The following is a 27,989-nucleotide window of genomic DNA, read 5'->3' as shown; positions in this document are numbered from 1 at the left end:
AATTTTCCTAGATTTTAGTTTCCTGCATTATAAGTTTTTCCAGCTGGGTCCCCCAAAAAACGTAAAATTGCGGTTCCACTGTTCTTCTTTTGATCCCAAAATGTGCCACTGCACATCAACCGAAGTCTTGATCTTTCATTCACCATAAATACGTGGTCCTAATCACGAGTATTTCAAATTATCTCAATTTTCATGCAGAATTCACATTTCATTCTTGAAATTCTTCATAGAATTTCCAATGCCGCAAGTATAAAATTTCAATATTAAGATAATATCCTTTACTGATTCAATAAAAAAAATATACACATAGAATGTTTTATTACATCTTTCTTGAAAGCAGTATTGTTGTCTCAACAACTGGACAAAATCCTATGAAGGAATGACTTGTAGGGTGTGAAAGAAAGGTGCACTCACTCTTTGCAGTGCATCTTGGAATTGTGTACAACACACATAACTCACATCATGAAATATAACTTACCACATGTTGTGCTAAATCACGAAGAAGAGAACAATATTTTAGAAGTTCACAAAACAGCAATAATATAGTAAAAAAGCTGAATGAAAACTTTCTGCACATTCACGCCTTGCTCCACGATGAACTATAACATTCCATTTCATTAATTAACTGGGACCTCCATTGGTTCTTCATCTAAAATAAAAATAAAGATAACAGAGTTACTTAATTCTGAATAGTATACAAAAACTTAACAGCAATGGAAACTGAAATTAAAGACAAACTCAAAATAGAAAATGTGTGAGACTACTTTTTTGGTTACTGAAAATTAAAAGGGTATATCAGGAATAAATATTTTCCACTACATTCCTGGTTATTGTGGTTAATATGTATTACAATGGCTTTGAATATGTCTTTTTGCTTGATGGAATGCAGTCTTGTAACTAATATTGTCATGTTTGTGAACAAAATTTTCCATGATTACATATTCTATGAATTCCTAGCCATATAGATCTCCTGATAAATTTATTGGATTGGATTGATTTGTTGTTTTAAGTCCACTTTCTGCACAGTAAGGCTAATCGGGACTGGACCTACAGTTTAAAGTGGGATTCGAACCACTATGTGCCTGCCTCCACCAGGAATCGAACCTGGGACCCCTTGATTACAAGGCGACGACGATACCACTGTGCCATCGGGGTGATAAATTTATTGTACAATAAAAGCAGAACTAAATTTTGTAAGGTGTCACTTAAGTAAATGACATTACCTGCCAAATTTACAACTATATATTTTTATCTGTAAAACATAAAAATTCAAACAATACACATACAACTGATATTCACATCCCAACTATTTCAAGTTTTAAAGATAAAGACTATTAACTGTTCCCTGTACTATGAAAGGGTTCTTACTCATTTTGACAAACCAAATTTCTGCACTTTATCCATGTATTTTAAAATAAATTACACCATTATCTTCATAGCATATTGCTCAAGTGGAGATATGATAATCATAGCTCAAATTGAAAGAAATAAATATTCTAAAGTACTGCCCTCTTTTTACTTACAAACACATTTTATCAAATTAGGGATGAGATAGAATAATCGCTACTCTCGGTATTGGCCGATATAGGCATATTTACTTACGTTAAATTTCGTATTTCCACGTTGTACGATTGGATCCTTATTTCAGATTAATTTCGAAGGCTCACTGCCTTCATTCATGCCGTACCCTTAGTGAATGAAGGCAGTGAGCCTTTGAAATTAATCTGAAATAAGTATCCAATCGTGCAACGTGGAAATACGTAATTTAACATAATACTTAAACCATGTTTACCGCATCCATCATGAATAGGCATATTTGTTTTATCAGTAAAAAATACCACTCCAATATATCAATAAACAGCCCGTAATGTAATGCAAAATTCTAGCATTTTGCTATTAATTTTATGTGTACGTATATATAATTCATATGTTATACTCTGTGGTTCTGTAAAATAAATGTCTAAATCAGCGGTTTCTTTTTCCCTAACAAAAACATGAACAAGAACAACAACCATATTTGAAGGGCTTGGGTGTACAACATGTTAAGCGACATTTTGGTAATTTTCGAGTTACAAAGTAAAATGCACCATCCTTCAATTTTCGAGTGAAGTTGCCATGCCATACAATTTGCATTGCACTCAGTGAAGCCTTCTGAAATTAGTAAACACAACATGAAAACAATTTATCTACAGCATAGCTTCTAATAACCTCTTTTCTTAATGAACTCAGAAATGACCATGATTTACACCCGAGGCCTTCATTTAATATCCCCTGATTTTTCTACATGGGTCAAATTTCTTAGTTTTCGAGGATTTCTAAAATTGGTGGGAAGCTTGCATGAATACTTAAGGTAGTGTAGTTGGCCTTCAGCATTTAACAGAGTATTTTACACCTGAACACTTTAAGAAGTCAAATAACATAACTTACCCATTTCATTAAACATGAATTCGTCTTGGTATTCTTTCAAGAACTGAGTTGACCGGCTTTCATCCAAGAACAAGGAATATACTCTCTTCACATCATCAATGCTCACCTACAGAGAGAAAAAAGTGCAAATTGTATGAAAGACAATCACTGAATGCACAAGTAGAAAACATCACTATCAATGATGTGCTGCATAAAAGCTTACTGTTAATTTACCTTAAATGTTATGAATATTACTAGAAATAATTGTAAATCAGTTTTAATAACTAATTTTCTGGCAATTCTATACCCAAAGGTTCATTGCCACAGCAACATAAATTTTCCATCTCCCCATATTGTAAGAAACATCCATTCCTGACCACCCTTACAGAGTTTATTTAGATACATCCTAATACAGTGGAACCCTGACTTTGTTCCTAAATTTTACATTTTCCTGCATTACACATTCAATCCGCACGATCCTCATATGGCACAATGTTATTTTAATTTCAACAGAAATGGAATTTTTAGATATTATGTATCCATATAATGTCTTTACTCAAGTACGTTGGGATTTAGAAGGAAGAAAATCTGTCTGTTTCATTGATTGATTTGCTTTATTTTACTTTGCTTTTTGTGCCACTTTTGGCTAATTTGCGAAGATGGAGGCGAGTGATGAAATTGATGAATCGACACTCACAAACATCCATGCCCAGGCCGGGATTCGAACCCAGGACCCCTGACGTCGTAGTGTGATGTGCTAACCACTCTGCCTCGGGGCCAGCTTGTTTGTTTGTTGTTGTTGATGCCACTACCAGTCTTATACTTTTTGAACAGAAGTATTATTTCTGCATTCTATAACGACCATTTAACACAATAGCATTTCTTTTGCTCTTTATATTGAAAAAACTAAAAATAATTTTTAATTTGGAACCTTGTAATCCAGTACAAAATCTTTAAAAAAAACAAAAAACACTGTAAACACACCCCAAAAACAAAAGAGGTTCACAACGAACAATGGAAGCATGTAAACAAATTCTTAATTTTCAGAAGTATGTACAGGAAAGACCGAGGCTCAAGGGGAGGGGGAGTGATGCCTTGCATAAATAACAAATGGAATAGTGTGTTGCGAAGTGACCTGGATCGTGACTGTGAAATTCTGTGGGTTGAGGTGCTTCTCGGCAAGAAAAACAAACTTTTCATCGGTTGTTTTTACAGGCCACACAAAACTTGCCCCGTAGCAGTTCTGGAGGCTTGCTATGATTCTGTGCTGTCGGCATCCTCTATGGGCGACGTAATTCTTTTCGGAGACTTCAATCTCTCAATTTCATGGACAGACCCCACGCGTGGCTTTACAAAAGACAAGAACGACACGTACTTCATGGATCATTTCATACATGGCCTCAGACTTCAACAGCACAATATGTTCAATACACGAAAAGACAATAACCTGGACTACATTCTCTCGTCACTCCCTTCAGCGCACATCACCCCTTCGAGAAACCTCATCCCTTCGGACCACGAATCGCTGGACGCTGTATTCTGGCTCCCGGACCACCTGAAGAGTCAACGACCTCCCACCCCTCGACGCCAATACCTTGTTTGGAGCAAAGCACCCTGGGGTGACATCCGTTCGGCGCTGGATTCCATTCCCTGGACAATCCTGGAGAGTGGAAGTGTCGACGAAGCGTGTGACGTGCTGACTGATGTGATTCATGCAGTGATGAAGGATTACGTGCCACTCAAAAAAACGAAATCAAGCAAATACCCTTCCTGGTTCGACTCTGAGCTCTTGCTTGCCCTTGGAAACCGAAAAAAGGCCTGGGATCTCTGGAAACATTTTCCTAATGAATACACACGGAAAACTTTCACCGACTTACGACGTCACTCTAAACAATTGCAGAAGACCAAATACAGGGAACACATCAGTGCTATCACGAACAATATCAAATCAAATCCCAAACGTTTTTGGTCACTAATCAACTCAAGGAGGCAAAATTCCCGAATACCTTTGAAAGTAAAACATGACTCAGTATGCGCAGAGGGCCCTGACAAAGCTAATCTTTTTAACTCTTTTTTCTCCATAAATACAACCTCGAATTCACCGACTTCATTCCTTCCCAACCTCCATCCAGTTTGCTGTCACTCTCTAACATCTCTCTCCACGTCTCCAGAAGAAGTGCAATACATCCTATCTTCAATGCCTCAAAATCGCGCCAATGGTCCTGATGAAATCCCTTCTATTTTCCTAAAAAACGCTGCTTCTTCTCTCGCTATTCCCTTCTCTATTTTATTAAACAGATGCTTCAATGAGGGTACATTTCCAGATTCATGGAAAAATGCTAACGTGGTGCCATTATATAAATCTGGAGACAAGTGTGCCGTTTCTTCTTATAGGCCTATTTCCCTTCTTTCACCACTTTCTATCGCCTGTGAAAAAATAATAAAGGACCGACTCTACAAATTTACCTCTCCATATATAAATACAGCACAGCACGGCTTCCTACCAGGCAGCTCCTGCTTAACCAACTTAAGCATTTTATTATCTGACGCTGTCAACTCTATATCTGAAAACTCTCAACTGGATGTAATATATCTGGATTTTTCGAAAGCTTTTGACTCTATAAACCACAATTTCCTGCTTCATAAATTATCCCACCGTTTCAATATTCATGGAAACTTTCTCTCTCTGCTCAAGCACTACCTCCAAAACAGACAACAAAAAGTTGTTATTTCCGGAATGTCTTCTTCTTATCAAGCTGTATCTTCTGGTGTACCTCAAGGCAGTGTTCTTGGACCTCTTCTCTTCATCCTGTACCTTGATGATCTTCCAGAATATCTTTCCGATTCATGCAAAAACCTTCTCTTGTTCGCTGACGATTGCAAAATATATAGTAAAATCTCCAATTTCAGTGACATGACACTTCTGCAAAAGAATTTAGATTCTCTAATAAAGTGGTGTGAATTATGGAACTTAAAACTCAACCCTCAAAAATGTACCATCATGACCTTCTCCTTGAAGAAAAACACATTTAATACTAAATATTTCATAAAAAATAATTGTGTTCAAAGAGTTGCCGCACAAAAGGACCTGGGCGTCATATTTGACGAGAAACTTTCCTTTTCTGAGCACATCTCTACAGTCACAAGGGGTTCAATGCGTATGCTGGGTCTTCTCTATCGTTTCACGGAAATAAACAACTTGACTGCCCTCAGCACCTTTTACAAATCTTTTGTGTCACCTAAAATTGAATACTGTTCTCCGATCTGGTCTATGGCATGCCCCTCAAATTCAGATAGACTAAATTCCGTCCTAAATTTCTTCCTGGCCATTGTTCGACACCGAATTCCGTCCACAAAACACTTGCAAAAGTCCATCCTCCTGCAAATGTTAAATATCCAAACTCCTCAAGAGAGACATAGACTGGCTGACCATATATTTCTACACAAAATAGTGAATGGCAACATCAGAAGTGGCCGTCTTCTTCAGGAAATTCACTTTCGTGTGCCTGCCCGCTCAACAAGAAGCACTCTACTTTTTGCTTCTCAGAAGCCGAGATTGTGCCTCATCCAGCGCTCTCTGTTTCATAGACTGCCCAGTGATTACAATAATCTAGGAAGCGAAATAGACATTTTTGAAAATCTGGACAAATTTAGAAGAAAGTTAGCTAAAAGTATGTAAGTCTCTTAACCACATGTAATTTTTCTGTTATTTTTTTGTTGTATTATGTTATTATTTTTTTTGTCCTTATATTCTATAAAATCGTTCCAATGTAAAATGGCTAACGCTGTATTTGGAATCTTCTATTAAATAAATAAATATGCACATTTGAAGGCTTCTGAATCTAATACCTGCTGTGAATTGTTTCTTATTAAATTTGAGATAATTCAAATCAATTTGTCTGTTCCTCTGATTTGCCAAAGACAGATAAGAGTTGTATTTTGCTAATTCACCAAATTAGGGGGAAAAAAAATAATGTATACTAACCTCAGTGCTTTTTCTCTTTCTGCTCACTAACCCTGCTGTTGTGATCAGCTGGATAGCATAACGTAATGAGGTCTCAAGAGCTATTCGTGTTAATACTGTTAAGGCATCATCTGACATTTCACAATCTTCTTCTTCACACCTGAAAGACAAAAAAAAAAAAAAAATATTGTTAAGAACTTGAACTCTTCAACATGGTTCCACTCATTTTGCGAAAGTACATTTGCTGACTTCCCCAGGTTATTCACGTAATTTTAAATAATACAATAACCCCCTTGGATGACACTGTTAACATGCAGTATTAGTCTCAATGTCAAAGATAGTTCCTCCGAAAGTCACCTATGACATCCAGTTTTCTTCGGTATAGATAAGGTTTATAGTACTACAGAGCATTCATATTTCAGTAACTTGATACGCATTCAGTAATTTTTTTGGGGGAAAAAGCATGTCAGCATATTTAGTAATTAACTGTGTCATTACTGGCTGACAAATGCATTAATCAATTTTACCTTATTTTCAAAATTTCCTTTAACTCCTTCTCTTGGTATGGTGATGTGCTTACGATGATCATCCTATCCAGCAGATCTATGGGAATGCCATGTGGAGATTGGTAATTTGTGCCACGTATTCTCGTAATTCCACGATTTGTCGCCATTATTACAACAGGTGCCATCTCATTCTCCAGTGCCCTGTTCAGGAATGAAAAGCACTCAATATCCAGCATGTGTACCTGTGAAAAGAAAAATATATATATATATGTAATTTTTTAGACAAAAACGTTCTCTTCAGTGAGTACATAAAATATTTCTTTTGCACTTGACTGTTAATATTTGGAGTCAGGCCCGTACCCAGGTTTTTTTTTTAGGGGGGGAGGGGGGTAAAGCCCGAAACCTTGGTTATATATATATATAAATTATTAAATAATTAATATTAATTTATTTATTTATATATTTATAAACATATATAAACAAATTAATTTGCTACATTTATAAACCAGCAAGTTAATTCCTTTAACGACTGGTTCAAAATGTCAAGAAATTAGAAGACAGGTGAAATGTATTTTAATAAGTGCTAGATATTATTTAATTATTGCTTTTTATTAAAAATGATAATTAAATTTTCATACTTTTCTTGTATTATGATTTTATGATATTGTAAATCTATTAATGGTCTCTTGAAAGGAAATATTTCCTTATCAGAGCTGCAGCTAGAGATTTTAGCACGCAGGACGAGAATGATTTTTGCACCCCACTACCTAGATGTAGCTGGCATACTTAGACATTCTAGAAATTTTATGTACTTACTCTTCTCTGCTGAATCTGATTAAAAGAAAATTTAGCATTCAAGAAATGTGGCTAATAAAAGGACAGTCGGTTGTGCATCGCACACCATCTTCATTGAAGCGGTGTGTGTTTATTGTTCACATGTGCAAAATCAGGCTATGGCCGGCCCCCTTGCCCCCCGGTATGGGTCTGTTTGGAGTAGAAATCATGTAGTATTTTGATTTATGATCACAGTGAAATCTCAATTTATGTTTCTCGGGGAACTAAGGCAAAAAAAATGGTGGAAAACGTAAATCCAAGAGAATTTTATGACATTTTTCTCTATTTGGACCATGACAATTGAACATATAATGTGGGAAAATGCAAAATCCCGAAAACTGTATTATAGACTCAGTCACCCCACATCGCAGGCTGTGAATAAGTTACACACAGGAATATGTAAATAACATGCAGGACACTAACCACTACCTTCACAAAATGAGCTTCTGCAAAAGCATTACTAATCTGGGAGAGAACTTCCTTTCTCATTTCCAATTGACACAAAAACACTTGTGCCATTGCAAGCATGGAAAGGGCAATGTGTTGGAGCAAATACGGTTTACTTGGATACAAATCTCATGCTATTATTATACTATTCATTCATAATAGTGTCACACTGAGCAGTGGAGAGGTAGTGAATGTCATCATCTGGTGAACTATGAACAAAAAGATTTTTAGAATGATGCAAAGGAGTTGAGGTTGAAAGCCATTTATCCCAATTTTTCATAGAATTTTGAAAATGTAAAAAATATACAAATGCCAATGTCAAATTTCTTCTGCAAGGAATACCATATTTACGCATGTATAATATGCATGCATGTATAATACGCACCCTAGTATTTGATGGAAAAAAGTGACTAAAATTTTATCTCGTGTATAATGCACAGTATAATCTAGGTTCAAGAAATTGCTTTGTTAGTTGTAGGTTGTATAGCTGTTGCTATGCCAATCAAGAGCTAGTGACATCACACCTATTCAATGAGTCACTTGTTGCTATGTAGACCAAGAGGAGAATATCATTTTGTGTATACAGTAAGTCACCAACCCAAGCCACTTCCCCCCTCTCCCTCCACTGTGTTTAGCATTCTAAAGCTTTCACTCTTTAACCATTATATTTATTCTGTAATAGTAGAAAGGGACATAAAAATTACATTATGGATTTGCAGTGCCCAGGAAGTTATTTTCTGTTATTTCTCAGCCAACAAATACTGCTGATACACATCATGTGATCGGAGGTGCATGCTCAAATTCTGCCAGAACAGCACTGCTTTTCTTGTGTCGCAGAACATTACATTACAAAGTGAAGAATCGTGGAAAATGGCCTTTAAACTTTTATGCATGGTTTTGCTCATTTCCTCTTTACTTTTTCTAAAAAAAAAAACACTTCAATATATATATACTTTTTCCATGACTAATGTAACATTTATAAGAGGCCCATTCAGGACCCTCAAACTAGCAGTTAGTAGAACAAGATTTCTTTCATTAAGCCATTTTCACACTCCATACAGGTCATATTATTTGGCCAGTAATACATTTTAATTATTATTTTCTTTCATTCAAAGTACCACAAAAATCAGAAGGTTCCTTCATTTTGTGATGAGCTTATTTCAACTCGATTGCACATTAGTGTCACCATCTTGAATGGAATACTGTTGCCATATTCAGAAACTACATAATTCAAGCTTTAGAACGATATATAACATGACAGGGTTCCGTAAACATGAAAATATTATTCCGGGCATAATATGCACCACAGGTTTTGGGTGCAAAAATTTTGGAAAAAAGTGCGCATTATACATGAGTAAATACAGCAGTTATAAATTTGAATTTTTTGCAATGGATACTCCTACTAGTATTTAGTAAATCCTGCAAGTTTCACTTTTGGTTCTCACTAATGTATGCACAATTCACATGCATTCAAATTACTTTAAAAAAACAGCACTGCAAAAACGTATGTGGTGAAACACTTAAAATGGGCTTATTCCACTACTGTATTTTATTTAATACTTTTGTACCTGAAATAACATTCTAGTATATAAAATCATAACCTGGTCAAGCAACCAATTCATGCATTAGATGATATCTCATGGAAATATGTATTTGAAATTACAGTGAATATGATGTGTAAATTACAAACTAGGTTTTACAGTGTGTACTGGTACAGAACAAATTAAAGGTCATCCTAGAGAGAACTAAATAGTACAGAAAAGACTAGTAATGGTTGAGGTATAGGGATAGAGCAGACCATAAAGGATATACAGTACAGGAGTCGGCAAAAATACAAAAAGAAGACTAAGATATCAACGGAAAGATCAGGTAGTGTGTGAGAAGAAATGGCCCATAGAAGTATGGTAAAAAAAAGGATAATGGAAAACAAGGAAGATGGAGAGGCTTGACTTCTATGTTGATCCAGCAATGGAATGATGTTTACGATTCATAGGGAGCCCTCAGAACAAACAAAGAAGCCACATGGGCCCCATCCAGCCTGTGAAAAAGTATTCATGATACCTAGAGGCACATATTTTTGGTAAATAGAAAAGCAAAATTATGGTACAAAAGCAGTCAATTTTGCATTCTAAAGCGGTAAATAAAATAAAATTTCGCTGTTATAGCTGTGAAAAAGGAGCATATAAAATGACATTTTGGTTTTAAAAATGTGAATATAATCCCAAATTTGATTTAAAAACTGCACTATCACACAAAATAAATATATCCCTTCTAATAGCACATTAAATCATTTCCAGAATATCAAGTTTATTCCTGTATAACGGGGTCCATTTTTGCTTCTCAAATATTTACAGAAGAATTAATCAATTGTCCATGCATTGCATAACTCACAGGATACTTCAGACTTCAGAAAGTGTCCCGTCGGTATATAAACTGTAAATTTCGTGTTTAAGAGTCTATTTCGCATTTTGCAGTTCATTTCGCATATTTCTTGACAAAACAGGGTATGAAAAGCACCTCACAACTTTCAGAAACATGAAAAATTAACATTACAATGCGTTATTTCACATTTCGTGTTTTCGTCAAAAATGAAATATGCATGCCTATACTAAGCAACATAATGCACGATTTGTTAAAACACTAAAATAACACACAAACAGCACGATGAAAAACACTTAGGAGTTCTTCTGAGCTTTCGACCCCTTCACGGAGTCATCTTCAGGGTTGGTCGAGGGAAGACGGAGTGGATGCGGTTGTAGTTCCACTGGCGTTACTTGATGTGTCTGCCGGCAGATGTCGTTGCGGTCTTGCAGTGTTGGTAAGTCATTGTATGTTTAGATTGTTGGTTGGGGGAGATGAATTTTTAAGTTTTACTGTGTTGTACCAAGATGAATAAAGATTTCTACATAAATTGTCATTTAGGTTATTTGTTCATGATTGGGAAAAGAGAGACGCGGTAGTATATAAATACGGAGAAACTAGTACTCACTTTTATCCGCGAAGCTGTTTTTTTCTTCTTTTTCGATTAATTTCAGTGGCCACTGCCACCATCCTCGTTGGAACTTGCTGCGCTGTTGCTTGGCGTGCGTCAAGCAACAGCGCAGCAAGTTCCAACGAGGATGGTGGCAGTGGCCACTGAAATTAATCGAAAAAGAAGAAAAAAACAGCTTCGCGGATAAAAGTGAGTACTAGTTTCTCCGTATTTATAGGTTATTTGTGTTTTTGATCATGTGTACTCCTTCCTTAACATCCCGTTTTATTTTTCCTTTCACCTGTGCAAGGACGGAAACGCAATCCTGTGGAAGTTGGTGGGTGGTATGTATAATATGTTTGGATAAACCAGAAGAACTTTCTTTCCTGCATATGTATCCTATGTGGTCTGCAAATCGATCTTTGATGGTTCTTTTGCACTGTCCTATGTATTTTCGGTTGCATTTGCATTTGATGCTGTAGATGCCAGTTTTTTAAGGGATCTTTGTCGTAAGTTTTGAAGCGTGCTAGGTTTTGTCCTATGGATTTGCTGGGTTTATATGCGATTCTGTAATTCAGTTTTTCCAGGATGTGTCGGAGTTTGGTGGATAGGCCTGGTACAAATGGTATCCCTAGCCATAATCAGGGATCCTCTTCGTTTGTGGGATGGTGGTTTCTGGCTTTTTTTCTTTTCTTTCACTTTTAGCAGGTTCTGGTCTATTACAATGGGGCTGTAGCCGTTGATGGAGGCCTGTTGTCTTAGAATGTCCAATTCTTCTTGTAGCACTTGGTTGTTGGAACTTAAGTGCAAGGCTCTTCTGACGAAGTTCTTCCAGATATTGTCTTTTTGGCCTGGTGGGTAGTTGGAATGTTTATGTATGAATCGGGATCCTGCCGTGGGTTTGCGGTAGATTTTGGTTGCGAAACGACTGTTTTCTGAATATGGTGATGTCGAGGAAATTTAAGGTACCGTTCTTTTCTTTCTCTGTGTAACTTGAATGGAGTCACATACCCGGTTCCAGCTGTTGATGTAATCTTCGAACTTTTCTTCATCTTGATATATAATGAGGAAGTCATCTAGATACCGGTGTGAAATGATGTGTGGGAAGGTTGTTTTTACCGGATTTTATTTTCGTAGGATTCAAGAACTAAATTTGCTAGCCACAGGGAAAGTGGGATTCCCATGGCTAACCCTTCTGCTTGGTGGAAAATTTTCTTTTCAAAAGTGAAGAATTCATTGTTGAGGCATATTTTCAGGGCTTCCAGGAAATCCTCTCTGATGAGTGGTTCGATTTTTTTTTTCATCATCCTGTTTGTGTGTTATTTTAGTGTTTTAACAAATATGTTGCCCAGCACGTGACGTAAGAAGTTTTCTACTGTCATATAATGCACGATACCAAGTTACCAAGATTGAGCAACACACAAGTGAGATGTGCAGTTAATTGCATTGCATCAGTATGAACTAGCATTAATTTGTGAATGTTTGTTACCAAGTCACACATCTGGCTTGCCACTTGGGCCTGAAAACTCAAAGAACAATGACAAAATTTCAGAACTGTGCACCAGTCTCTTTCTACAATAAAAATGTTGGGTCAGTAAATTACCAGCAACATAGTACAGATTAATCTACCCCACCTTAACCTTACAGATAATACTTATACAAATTACTAGGCTTAGTCCAAATATTATTTTGTAAAATACATATAGTGTTTCTTCACACAAGATATAGAAGAAATAGCTTACTTCATCAATGAAGAGGACTCCGGGAACTATCTCAGCTTTTCCTTCTTCCCTCCATTCCGCTACCTTGGCATTAATTTGTTCGCGTATTTCCCCTTTGATTTCTCCAGTGTCACCTAAAAAAACAGTAATAACGACTCTGCATTTTCTCTTTACAATTACTTTTTGTCACTAGCTAATTCAAGACAATGAAGATGAATGATTACATGAAACTGGTAAAGAGATACATGCAAACATCCATGCCCAAGTCAGGATTCAAACTCAGAACCTTTGATATCAGGATTTTGGGTCTGTCACTTAACGTGTTTGGTCACACAGTCAGTTACTTTCAGACTTGTCATATTGTTCTTGCATAGTCTTAAAGTGGCAGGAAAGAGACGTAATTTTTTAAAAAAATATATGTATACATATAATGTTCTACGTCCATTATATAACCATTCTATCTTATAATACAGCTTTGTATTTTTATAAGCGCAATTTCTATACATCCGGTTTTTAAATACACAAAGAGAATGTGGGGCTTCAAATATAATGTAAAAAAAAGGAGGAGCACGAGCATGTTGTGCGCTTGGTGCCACAAAAGCTGCTACATGCACATTACTTTAACCTTCCTCTCATGACATCATACCTGCAATGTATTATGCATTGTAGATGAGCAACCTCTAAGTATTAGCCTAATGCTGCACATTGAAAATCAACATGTCCACATCCCTGTGATCTCAAAGCCAATGAGGCAACAGGTGTCATGAGTGAAACTACATAAATACCGACACAGATACAGAAGAAATGACATTTCACCTCCGGCATTAACAGACTTAATTCAAAAGAAAGATAAAAAGTTGTAATATCGTCTGTGAAGTGAATATTGATTGATTGTCTCTGGTTAAGACATATAAGCTTTTTCATTGTTACACTACCTCGGAAGGCTCTGTGTAGCCCTGCTGAGTTTTGTTTACTGCAGGAGGAGCAAGGAGTACTTCGTAAACTGAATAGAGGTACATCAAAAAGTGTGGGGTTTTCTTCTTCCCTTGAGCCTATTTATAATTGGGGATTTCAGTTCACTTTACACAGATACACTAATTGGGAATAGCCTTACAGTTTAAAGTGAGATCTGAACAACTACATGTCTCCATTGGGGATCGAATCCAGAATTACAAAACAATGATGTCACCACTATGCCATCAGGGATGCCATTGGCCTCACTTCCCAAACCTTTTCATTTCACGGCACCCTTAGTGTTTCAAGATTTTTCCATGGCACCCAAGTCAGAATGTAGGCCTATCAAACACTTGCAACGCTCTGTTAGTGTGGTTAGGTTACTTGCCTTAATTTTTAAAAAAAATAAACATATATTTTAATGATCGATTTGCTTTATTTTTCTTCACTTTATTGCCACTTTTGGCTAAGTTGTAAAGATGGGGATGAGTGATGAAATTGATGAATGGATACTCACAAATGTTCATGCCCAGGCCGGGATTCGAACCCAGAACCCCTGGCATCGTAGTGTGATGTGCTAACACTCCATTGCAGGGACAAGCCACATATTTTTTAAATTCAGAAACATTTTGTGTGTAAAAAATACTAAATAAGCCCATATTTGGAACAATCATATCATTGACTGAGTTTCAGTGAAAATGTTGGAACATTTTGCAGCGCTCGTGTAAGCCAGCCACGGCACCGTGGAGCACACTTTGACACTTTGGACTGAACAGCCTGTAACAGTCAATAAAAAATTCCAGCCTTTTCCAACAACAGTATTCACAATTGAGCTCTACATCTCCCTTGTAGTAGCATACTGATCTTAATTTGTATTAGGGATGTGACGAAGCTGAAAATTTACCGATGCCGATGTACTCAGCGATAATTTTTGGAACCGATACCGATATTTAACCGGTTCCGATACATAAGATTATTAAACAGAAATGGAATGTTATTTTCAGCATGACAAAAATAAATTTGCTATGTACATTTGCATCTACAAAAAGTGGTTATGTGAACTTTAAAGAACATAGATTCTCAAGAGATTTAACATTAGTACACAACCAGTTCTTTGAAATGCAAAATGAATTACTGTTCTTCATGTTGGAAATTTACTGCTGCCAGATTCAACTTCAGAATCACGAATTTTGGAAGCACTTCTGGAAGTAGCCTACTTCTTCCCTTATCGCAAATCTGTCCAGCAACATCGCACACTCATTCACTGAATACTGATGCAGCAGGTATGCCCAAGTATTTTCTCAGAACTTGCTTCAGGTTTGAATAGTCATTTTTGAATTTCCAATACAACAGCTGATCCTGTTCACGTGGACTAGTTGGTTCAGCAATGTACTGTTATATTTCTTATTTTGAGTTAGGTTGATCCTCTGAATGAGAGTTTGCAATAATTTTATTACAAAAACTCTACAATGACGAAGAATCAGAACCTAGTTTTCAATAAATCTTCCAAAACTAGAATATAAAACTTATTAGAAGGTAAAAACTCGAGTATTATCTGTACCGGTTTAAATATCGGATTTTTGCCGATGCCGATATGTCAATTTCTGCCAATATTCATACATTTGTAATCAGCTTCGGCACATCCCTAGAGTATATGCACATGCAGTTCTGCATACGAATTATGAATAGTAAGATTTTTAATTGTCCTGAAACATCTAATAGTTTAATATTAACATTTACTTAACTTTTTATGGCATCAATGGCACAAACACGTGAAAGTTGTTTTAAGTTCATTTTATACTTTGATAGGCTAATCAGGACTGGTCCTACAGTTTCAAAATGGAATCCGAATTAATATGCCATATGTCTCCACTGAGGATCAAACCTGGTACACCGTGATTACAAGATGGCCAGTGACAGGTGTGCCTGAAATCTGACTGTTATGCAATCAATCTTCAAATGAAAGAAAAAAATTGAGTTTTCACAAACAAATATATAGGTAGGTTAGTTTTTGTATGATAAATTTCAAATCTTTTCTATCATCTGGACATTGATGGCATAACATAGCCAGATGTTGGTCACACCTGGCACTGCCCTCCGACATGACTAATGTTGCCAGTACACTTCGAAATTTCGAAAAAAAAAACATACTTTTTACGAATATGCCATAATTAACCCTTTAAATCGTCTGTAATGCATAAAATGCATAAAAATCTATTGTAATTTTGCCAATTGCATAAATTCCCACAGAGACCATTGACACACGTTGACAATTTTTGCAAGCAACTTCATATCTGTCTTTTATCCATTTTCTCTGTTTTATACAAAAACTTTTTTCAACTTAGTAACATTTTCTGCACACTGAATGTTCATGCAGATAATCATTTTCTTTTTTTAATGTTTTAAAAATATCCACATAGACAAAGTTAACATCCAAAAAAGGTTCAGTCTCTTATCACTTTTTGTACAAAAGTTACGCATGTTCGAAGTCTCGGTTATGTGACTTTTCGAATACCCTGCAGAAGAATTGACTAATATGTGTCTTCTAGCTGTTACATGATGTAAAATTGTTTAGCTAGTTCAAACATATGACATTTCAAACCTCTAAACCCTTAATTGACACAAGTGAAACTGGTTAGCCACAATTAGAAAAAAGCTGTTTTTTGCAACTCTACTTTCAACACTTGACAACAGAATTCAATTACTATTCCTTCACTTTTCATGTGCTGCACAAAATGCTTTATGCTAATATGGCTTCAATTACTCAGGATTGAAGTAACATTGGCTCCCGAAAGCTCAGAAACCTGTTCACTGGTTGATATTCAGAGAAAAATAAAAACCGTTAAAAAAACCCTACCTGAAAACAGAGCTAAAAAGCCATGCGTTCTGCTATTGATGACATCCACTTCGTGTAATGTGACAGTGTGAACCACTTCCTTTCTCTTCTGCAACTCTCCCTCTGGGCACTGCACGAATCTTGTCTGGGGACCTGTGGCATCGTAATCACGAGCTCGTGTGAATGATCTTCCAAGCCTTGTAATTTTCCCAGTAGCTTTGTCTATTGTTATAACATCACCTGCTAACACCTATAAATAAAATAATAAAAAACAAAAGAATTTTCAACAAATTACAGAAAAATTACGTCACAAAGAGGTTAATTCAGGACTGGACCTAAAGAGAGAGTTTCAAGTGTCATATACACTGAAATATGACCTAACCAAAAAGGTAACAAGGGTATTTCCAATTACACAATAATAGCATCACTCTGGGGGAAGGGGGTTCCTTGTCAATAACATACCAAACCAAAATATTCTTACATTTATTTGACTGAATTTAAAATATATACAGAAATTCTAAAAAGTTCATTTTTAATCCTGCTTTCATAAAACTTAAACATTTCCAACATTTCATGCCATGATAGACATGTAATCTACAATAATAAGGACTTACCTTCTCCTTTGTTAAAGATTCTATCATTTTATTGCCAAGATCATATATTGTCTCCATTTCTGTTGTTTTCAATGTCAACTTTCCAACCTTCGCACCAACCCCTGTTGCAGGCCTGTCAACTTGAATTTCTACCACTTCACCTTCTATAATTTCAGTCTCCTCCCTAAAATAGTAAAAAGATAATGGTAGAAAGTAATAAATTAATATTATTGTAAAATTAATAGTAATTTCCAACAATTTGTACTTGGTGTGTCTAAGGGAGATTTCATACTGGACTGACACGCAACACATTGTCACCTGGGAACGAACCAATCGACAGTAACATTTCGTGGGAACACTAGTGATATTTCCTAAGCAGATAGCTTCATTATAAAATTATCCAATAGGAATACACACAAGTGGCAGAATCATTACCTCTTATGGCAGTGGGAGGAGAAAACTAGGTAAATAAATTAGCAATTCCAGAGGAACAAATTTCCTGTATATTAGAATCTAAAGATATTCTCCTTCAAAACAATATACAACACATTGCTTATCAAGATTGACTTTTGCTGGAATTGCTTAAATGCTCTCTTAGCCCACATATGAATTTTCAAATGGTATTTAAATGCATACTAAATGTGACTACCTCCCAGAATATATTCCCAATCTGCCTCCCTACTATTTCTTTATTTTGTCGTAACAAGAGTATGATATGTTGCATTTTTTGGGTCAGTAACATATCACCCACATGGTATCAAAAAAAAAATACATGTACTTGTGCACTTTCAGATTCAATTTAATTAAAAAAGGTAAAGTCCTCCCCTGTGCATAGCACCATGCCATGAAGGCGTATAGAGGGTGTGGGGGTAACGCCCCACACTTTCTTGATCCGGTCGTGAGGGGGGGTGATGTGATCAGCATCACGCCCCTGACCGCCTTTACCCCCCCCCCCCCAGGGTTTCCCCCAGGTACCCATGTTATTCGACGCTGGGTGGGCGCCGGGGCCGCTTCCATCGTTAGAAAAGTTCCTGGATTTGAACCGGCCGGGGATCGAACCCGGGACCTTGAGCATGGAAGTCAGACGCGTTACCGACTGAGCCACCGCGGCCACATTATATTTTTATAGGAAAAAAATTGGATTAAAAAATTCGCAACAAATACATTCTAAAGGGTGTACACGATGACTGAACCTCCAGGAATTTGAAGTGATGGGAAATTAAAACGAACACACCTGCACATTTTTTGGTAATTTTATTGCAAAGAGCAACTCAAAAACTTCCTTACACAAAATTACCCCACTTCTATGTGAGCACCTCTAGTGATACAAAGAATGTCCAGCCGGTATTCCACTTTGCGCCACGTGTGCTGCAGCACGTCGTCAGGGATGGTATCAATGGCAGCAACAATTCGGTCATGCAAAGCATTCACGTTTGGCACCTTCAATGAGTAAACTGCATCCTGAACATATCCCCACAGGAGATTACCATGTTCAGAAACTCGGGTTTATCATCAATGTGAGAAAGAACATGGTTTGCAAAGTCAGTTCTATTGGGCTTATCGTCCACTTTAATTTCTTGACAAATCTGAACTTTGTACGCGTACAGACGCAGCCGTTTTTGTAGCACTTTATGAACTGTTGAAGGAGGCATTTGCAGTTGTCTTGCAACTTGCCAATCAACTTCCACCGGCTGTGGACGAAAATATCATGAACTTGCTCAACTGTCTCGTCTGAGATGGCGTTCCTTCCCCTGGCTTCTTCAACACACTCCCAGTTTCCAGAAAACTTCAGTACCATGCCCTGATGCTCTTTTCGATTGGCGGCATCTTGTTAGACACGCCGAAACTTACGCTGCACCGTAACAATTGATTTTGACTCCGCAAACCATACAATGGCGTATACACAAACTTGAGCGTATATACAAAATATAAAAGACTGGATTGTTGTAACCCTATTTTCTGATTTTGAACATTACGTCTAAACCCTGGAGGTTTATCGTGTACACCCTGTACATTACATTTTATTCATTTATTCAATTTCCCATTGGAAGAAAAAGTGTAGCTCTTATCCAATACTGCATAATCAAGGTTGCCTAACTCTTCAGAAACACTTGTTCCTACTTTGTCAGCAAGGAGAAAGTGAAAACTTTTCACTTCAGATGCCCACCCCCTCACCCTCCTATAAACTAGAAAGGTTTGCATAAAAGTGCAGCAGAAAAAGTGAATAGTGATGAGTCAGCTACCATTTCCTCTTGTGCAATTTAGTGAAGAAGAAGGAAAGTGAACAGACCCTTTTGTCACATTCTTAGCTTGTGTTCAAAGTTGGCAACAGTGCACTTGTTCTTTGATTGTAAGCAGAATGCTTGACCGCTTCTACTTGAAGTGGATCTAAAAAGGTTCTTTATTTTCTCAATGTCTTCTTCAGGGTGGAAGTGATGAATGAAACTTGTGGACTTGCCCTCCCAGACAAACAATGACCATACTGTCTTCTCTTGCATGTAACTGCCGTGAAGGTAAGGGAAAATGAGGGAGAAGTCCTGTGGCTAACAGAACAGCTTTGACAAGTCTTATGACATTGGAAAAAGGTTTGTTAGAAATTAAAGTAATGGAAAATGCACATGTAAGATCGAAGTCCTATTATTTAACATGGGTTTTAGCCAGGACCTACAGCACTGAATGTATCAAGCAGGAAAATGTGGGGACTTATAATCAAGTTCCACTGTGTGTGAGTCTGACATAATCAGATGTAGTTTTACAATTTAGAATTGTGCTGCAATGAACATCATTGTGGAAAAAAGAGAAGTACTGAATGGTTAAATATACTTCTTGAGCATATTTCAATTATGCCTACTAAAATATCCATGCACATATTACGAGATAAAATTCAAGACTTAAAATTGTAGCACTGAAATGACACATACTTGATTCTGACACCAATAGATTTCCTAATTGCCTGCGTCAGAGCTTCAGTTTTGCCCATCTCAAGACTGTAGATTTCTGAACCTGCCATGCTGGTGAATGGTGTGTCTTGCCCTAATGCTTGTGCCATGCCCATTGCAATTGCTGTTTTACCTGCAAAAATAAAAGAACACCATTGTGGTTTGGCAGATCATCTCCAACATTAAATAAATAAAAGTTTAACATAACACATTTAATATCAATGAATAGAACAATTGTTTTACATGCTGTTCTCTCCATGAGAGTGCACAAAAACTCTCCACTCATATATACATACAGATTGATTGACTGAATTTGCTGTTTTAAGTCCATTTTATGCATAGAAAAGCAAATCGGGACTGGACCTACAGTTTAAAGTGGAGTTGAGTTTTGCTTTTAAGTCTACTTTATGCACAGGAAGGCTAATTGGGACTGGACCTACAGTTTAAAGTGGGATCCGAACCACTTGTGCCTCCACTGAGTATCGAACCTGCGACCCCTTGATTACAAGGCAACAACGTTACCACTATGCCATCGGGGAGGCCCCACATGAGGTCTCATCGGAGAAGCAAAAAGTATCACTGTGTCACGTAGTGCAGGGGCACACAATACTGACGGTAGTATCTGTACACTCAGTGTTGCCAGAAAGAGTTGATAGTTAACAAATGTACTTTCACCAGTGTTTACTGCATGGTGGGTGGTTGGTTTCAGGGAGGAGGAGAAAGGGTTATTGGTTGGCTAGGTTGAGTCCCGGAAGTATAGTGGCATCCATGCCTGATATATAGGCTCCTTCCTATCGCCTGCGGAAAGACATGTCTAAGTGAGGGGGGTAAAAGATGGATGATGGCTACATGGAAACAGTTGTTAAAGGTGGCATTATGGCTGTTGGTATGGATGGCAATTGCGAAATCAGAGTTTTGGTTGGAGGAACGGTCGTCATTTATCCTAAGGTTCAAGGGGATGGGGGTTTCACCCAGGTAGAAAATGCCACAGATTTGGCAGATGAGGGTGTAAATCAGGTTGGATGAGTGGCAGGTGCCTTGGGGTGAAGGGTGAACTCACCTGTAGTGGTGGGGATCAGGAGGGTGGGGGAGGTGATGAGTATGGGTGATATGCATATGAAGGGCCAGGGGGAAAAACGATGAATGTTCATTCGAGACGATTTGCCAGGAAATGAAAAACAAGATTTTTCTATTCATAAATACGTCAATATATGCCAAAATAATAATGTGTTTTTCAGGCACTTCTCATCGTTTCCCAACCAAGACCGTTCTCATTCTTATAGTACAGCTTCTGAGCTATCAGATGGCGCTGCGATCTCAAAATGGGCGAAAAATCGACATTCATCGTTTTTCCCCCTGGGTCTTCATATATGAATGCTTTAATGAACTGTTGTTATTATGTGTTTACATAAGGTGCACTTGGATGCAAACATTTCTAAAATTGCCACTTTTGATGAATTAAACTGCAAAATATGCTTCAACCAGAGGAGTAACTTGGTGGGGGCATAATCGAACTTGAAACTTAACTTGTGGGGGGCAGAATCAAAATGTTTTCAAGCGCACAAAAATATCACGTGGATGATTGATAAATAACTGATACATTTGCAAATCATAAAAATTACCCATTAATTTGCTCCTCAGGTTCCATAAGGTTAACAAATGTGCCATTAACTTGTAAATTTTCACAAACCTTAATATTTTTTAGGAGTGGGGGCAGCCCAGCCAAGTTATGCTTATGGCTTCAACTCTGTTCTTAGTACTATAATTCCCATATTTTAAATAAATTATCTTAACCTTGTATTATTTTGTATGCATATGTTGAACATAAGTGGGACTTTGGTCTTGTGGTGAACAAATAAATGAATGAAAGATTTCAGAGAAACTTGGCAAAAATGTAAATGCAGTCAGGATTTGAACCTGTGATTTTGATGTGTTCTACCAACTGATACAGGCATCAATTAAACTGTCTGGCATGTTCAAGAGACATACAGAAACACTCATTTCAGTCCTGAGTAATTAGAGTGAGTAAATGAAGTAACAAGCAATGAATATTAACCTGTTCCAGGTTGTCCAGCTAATAGTATGGCTCTTCCAGCTATTTTCCCTTCTTTGATCATTTCCAGAACCACTCCAGCAGCACGGCGGGCTGTGAGCTGCCCCACCATGCCCTGGGACACCTAGAAAAGAAAAAGAAAAAAAATCTTGTCATTATCTTATGATCAATAAAATTAACTCTATAGCACAATCAAGTCAGAATCATACAACTTTATCTCATGCATACAGGAATCACTCACACCATTCTCCTTAATTCCTTGTAAGTTCACTTTAACATTATCCTGAATTGTCTTCACGGCCCAAGATAACATATTACTACGTCTTTTGTGACGAATAATTTTTCCAAGGTACTTATATATGTTTAAATGAGTAGGTCAGTTAGGTGGGATCTGGTTAGGTGTTCTTAGCTCTATAACTACAACTCTACATGTTAGAGTTTCTTAGTGTTAGTATATGTTTCAAGTAGCTTGAATTGCCTTTCTCTACACTCATGATTTTGATGTGAAAAAAATACTGTAATAACGAATGCAGTCACTTACACAACCCAATTTTCACAACACAGTCACTTACACAACCCAATTTTCACAACATAATGTCTCACGAAGTAAGCATTTCTGTGACTAAAATGCACAAATAAGTTCACACTTAATTCTAGTGACACCTTGCAAATCCACTTTATATTGTACTGAATAGAAAACTAGGTTTGCATATTTCTTTCCCACTTCAATCTTGTATCAAAATCTCAAATACTCATGTTGGTCAGTGGCGAGCGTGAAATTTTTAACGTAGTCATCGCAAGACTAGCCAAACGTCAGGGTCAATCTCTCAACCGAGCAGGGGGAGGGGTATTCATACATTGGTAATGATGATAACAGTGTTTGTACATCACGTGTGAAGTAGAGATAGCCAAATCATTTTTTTTCTACAGAGTATATGATCGTAAAATAAGGAAGACAAAACTATCGTAATAAATTCAACCCGAAAAAATGGAAAAATTGTTAAACCTCTCTCTCCGAAATTCGGATTGCCTCCGAAAATTTGTGAATCGAGATTTTAAAATTTTCCAGAAACCTGATATTTTTGGCCATCCCTTGTGTGATGGTAAGATATGTTAGGAAAAAAAGTTCTGTCTGAGTATGTCTCTCACCTCGAGAACGATAATTTTGATGAGTCTTTCATTTGTAAGCATAGTAAACACAAAACAACAGGAAGTACTTCGTATTTTGTAATATTTGAACCGCAGGGCCCAAAAAATAAAAGGAGAAATACTATGAAGGAAATACAATGGATCCAGAACTGCTCCTTTTTTCAGTTCTTTCAGCACTAACCGTGAGGAAATATGTGCTTTTGCTTACTTATATATTTTCTTATGCACCATTACTTTCATGTATTCTGTGTAACTTGTGCTGTGATGCTCTTCAATATGTGTTGCATGCTTTACAGTGCTGGACATTCTGGGAAGTTTCGTCTTGATGACGTCACAGAAACCCTGCTGTGTTTATAAACAAGGGGGCTGAAAAAAAAGGTATCTTCTGACCAGAACTTCACGAGCGGGGGACAAGCGGTCGAAGAACCTTGGGATGACCTGGGCAGCCTGACACCATTGCACTCAACAAGAAATGTAGCAGAATGGTTGGGCACGGGGGGGAGGACTGGGCTCTCCTTTCGATGCGCTATACTTTGCGAATCCCTTGTGTATTTCTAGCTGTTTCATGGTATCACATGACTAATTTCATGCAAATATGCGAATAATCTGGCTTATTTTTTCCCTCTTCTCTAAAATATTTAAAAAGCAATATTTTTTTATTTTCCTTTGTCATCGCCGCACCTCCCAATGATGTTAGTGTACAATAAGTAATTTAACCAATACTCTTAAACATGTTAAATTCCTATAAATTCCAATACAATTAGGCCTATTGATAATACAAGAAAATTATGCATATAACAAACATAAATTTTGTGATATCTACCGGTCTTGGTTCAAGGCAATCATCTAATCCCAATCCTCGAATATGAGAGTGTGCACCAATCCTCTCAATCCGTGTTATTTCTCGTATTTCTTGAACCTTTGCTGCTGCAGTGGCCTAAAATGAACAAAAATGGAATATTATCAAGAAAAAAATGCAAATGCCATTACTAAGCAAACACAGGTATATTAAAAGCATTTTTAAAATGCTGAAAAATAAACAAAGGAGATGTTATGAAAGTTCTCTTGTATATTTAGTTGTTTTTAAAATTTAAAACTGCTCCACCTTCAACCGCACTTAGTGTCTAACCTTTCTTGCCAACAAAAGAAAACATTTGCATGGCTTTACTCTGGGATTCTATTTTCCATCTGAAAATAAAGCTTTAGAAGGTGGTACTTTATGAGTGTGGGTTCTTGCATAACCTACTTCCACAATATAATTTATCAGGAAATTGTACTTTGCAACTTAAACAGCGCTAATCCCTTTCTTTAAATTTACTTTTACACTCATTCCAAGCATTCTGCAAGACATCCTAACCTTACAAATACGAGGGCCACTATTTATATTTTGAGCCTTGGCAACACTGATTGAAGTTAGGCGCGATTTGACGTTTGCACGGAATCGTCTGGCATTATTGACCATAACGTACTTCAAATGTTTTGTCAATAGCTTGAGTTGTGTTGTTTATGTTGCCTTGGAGATTGCGCGACGACAATAAAATGGAATTAACTCGTGAACATTTTCGTGCGATGATTTTGTACGATTTTCGACATGGATTATCAAGACAAGAGTGCATAGATCAACTTACTTCCACATTTGGTGAAGAAGCCCCCCTTTGCCACTGTGAAACGCATTTATAACGAATTTAATCGTGGCTGCCATTCGCTCACCGACGAGATTCGCGAAGGTCGTCCAAAATCAGTTGTTGTTCAAGAAAACATTGATGCTGTGCAAAACCTAATACTGCAAGATCGTCATGTGACATACTGTGAGATTGAGGCAACCATAGGCATTAGTTCCACCAGCATATATAAAATATTACATGATCATTTAGCTGTGAGAAAGGTATGTTCTCGTTGGATCCCACACAATTTGACAAAAACTCAAAAAGACGCTCGCGTCAATTGGCGAAAACAAATGCTCAATAAATACAATCGTGGTGCTTCAAAAGACGTATATAAGATTGTAACAGGTGACGAATCATGGATATATGCATATGAGCCGGAACGTAAACAGCAGTCGACTGTATGGGTGTTTCAAGATGAACCCAATCCAACAAAAGTTGTTCGCGCTCGAAGCACATCGAAACAAATGGTCGCCTGTTTTTTCGGGAAAACTGGTCATGTGGCAACTGTGCCTTTAGAGGAACGTAGAACGGTCATCTCTGAATGGTACACAACAATTTGTTTGCCAGAGGTCTTCGGTCAAATACGGAAAACAAACAAACGCCGTCTGATCATTCTTCATCAAGACAATGCCAGCTGTCACACATCTCGTCTAACAACCGACTTTATGAACAGTCAAAAAATCGAATTGATGGGTCATCCGCCGTACAGTCCTGATTTGGCACCTAATGACTTCTTCTTGTTCCCAAATGTCAAGAATAAATTGCGTGGACAACGATTTTCGTTGGAGGAAGACGCCGTTGATGCATTTAAAAACCATATTATGGAGGTGTCTCAAGAAGATTGGAAAAACTGCTTTGACAAATGGTTCGAACGAATGCAAAAGTGTATTGACCATAAAGGAGAATACTTCGAAAAACAATAAAGCAGTTTTCAATGCCAAATTCCTGTTTTTTTATTGTTAGGCTCAAAATATAAATAGTGACCCTCGTATGTAAAAATAGTTATGCAATCAGAACCCTGACGAAAATTTTGGCAACGGTTCCGATTGTTTTATGATTTCTCCTAGCACAAAGACTAATTATCGTAGAATTTTGGAAATCATTGTCACACGAAAACTGAACCTTGCTTAAAGTAATGAACACTGTTTGGACCCGAAAAAAAGTTATTTATGTTGAAAAAACAACTTGAAAATTACCTGACGCACTTCTCATGGACAAGATATTCTCAGTCGACAAGTGATAGTAAATATCGTAGAAGCATGGGAATGAATGTAGAAGTAAATCGGAACCTTAGTAGAATGCATTTAGGGACTTTATTTTAATGCTAAGGGAACCAAACCTAACCTGCCTAACCTAACCACGAAAGCATATATTGAACAAAACCTTAAGACATCGCTAAAACTCTGCAGTATGTGTTAACAGACGTACATCAATATAGAACCATGTAAAAATTGCATTCGTAGTATGATGAAACCGCAATAAAACAAAAGGAATTTTGGCCAAAAAGTGACATCTTCAATGGTTAAGATCGAACAATTATATAACTAAGTGTTCATGAACTTTATAAATATAATTAATATTAAAATTTCAGTATCCGCCAAACGTCTGAAATTCCTTTCTTGTTTCTCACATTGGTACTTACGCATTCTGCATTGGTAAGGATTGTTGAAGATGGGATTTAATTTTTTTCACGACAGTAATTTCAATTTTTCACATATCAAGCAATTATTGTTCATTGGTTTTTCGGTTGTGTTACACACAATATGGCAGGCAAATCTTTGACTAGTGTTGTCTATGATTAGTGGTGTGGAGTGTTTCCAAACTTCTTCTCCAAAAAATACCTACTTTCGTGTTACTGAGTTTGTATTTTTTTCCAGGTTCGAAAACCCCACGAACCTTGCACGGCAAGGTTAGGTTAGGCAAACAGTTAAAATTGTCATGTTCTTGCAAAACAACAGCGTGGTTGGAAACAATGACCAGGGGTTACATCATGGAATGCACGCAACATTTGGTTCATGTAGTAGAAGGACATGGAGGCAACAGCTTTCGCGCATTGGAGAGACTTTACTCTTCAAAAAATACATGATTTACCGGCAAAATAAATTAAGCAATGGGAAAAAACAATTTTTGACAAAGAGTAATTATTAAACCATTGACGTTATCCCCAAAAATTCACGATAGCTCCACGAACCATCACGGGGACGAGGTATGCCTACGAGGTTATGTTAGGCCTGTTAGGTTAGGTTCCACTAGCAATCATTTCGTTCAATTTAGCATATACGGACAACATCCATCGGGTTTTCTCGATGAAAGAAAATACCAACAAGAACTTCTAAATGCTACAGAAACTCATTTCGGGAAGTAGTTTCTTGTGTAAAAATGAAGAAATCCGTTGGGACGCTATCGAAGTTTTACCACGGAAGTTAAACTGTGAAATAGTTGCCACAGGACATTTATAAATAGGCTATGTATAAACTCAATTGGATTTGTATTAACAAAAGTTGCAATTTTTCTCGTCTACGGAGAAAAATTCAAGCATAATTCCCGGAGCCAAAAATTCACGTACAATTCCTGGAATTCCCGGTGAGTAGCCACCCTGAAACTAAAATGATCCTTATCATTATACTCTGTCTCATCATGTTAACCTCGTGGTAAAAACGAACTACATTGGATAAAAATGCAAAAGTATGCGTTCCAAGAAAAGAAGGGAATCTGTTCCTGTAGATATAGCACTGTGACAAAGATTAAAATTATAGCATGAAACAACTGCAATTTTGTTATCTTTCTAAATATTACGTAAATGTAACTGAAGGCGTTCATTTTTCCTCAAATTTTAATGTATAAAACATTAAAATACATACCGCCATGGTTCGGAATTGTAGCTTGTTTATCGACAGTGTATTGTCTTCCCCACGTGCGGACGGAATCTTCAAGTGTGCTTGTTATTTG

General features: G+C 37.1%; 1 protein-coding gene across 1 annotated transcript; it reads right to left on the bottom strand.

Annotated features, from left to right (window-relative positions):
- Positions 1-301: 301 nt before the first annotated feature.
- Positions 302-27,989, bottom strand: rept (RuvB-like helicase 2 rept). The gene is made up of 11 exons (XM_083121802.1): positions 27,902-27,989; positions 24,197-24,310; positions 22,228-22,348; positions 20,154-20,304; positions 17,254-17,416; positions 16,661-16,889; positions 12,871-12,983; positions 6,898-7,118; positions 6,392-6,530; positions 2,428-2,533; positions 302-649 (listed from the first exon to the last, which is right to left on the bottom strand). The coding sequence occupies exons 1-11, from the start codon at positions 27,905-27,907 to the stop codon at positions 618-620; spliced, it is 1,395 nt and encodes a 464-aa protein (XP_082977928.1). The 5' UTR covers positions 27,908-27,989; the 3' UTR covers positions 302-617.

Source organism: Lepisma saccharinum, chromosome 4, assembly GCF_977018435.1.
Source record: "Lepisma saccharinum chromosome 4, izLepSacc3.1, whole genome shotgun sequence".
NCBI classification, from domain to species: domain Eukaryota; kingdom Metazoa; phylum Arthropoda; class Insecta; order Zygentoma; family Lepismatidae; genus Lepisma; species Lepisma saccharinum.
Note: the sequence above shows the minus strand (reverse complement) of the source record. Positions and strands in the feature narration are given on the sequence as shown.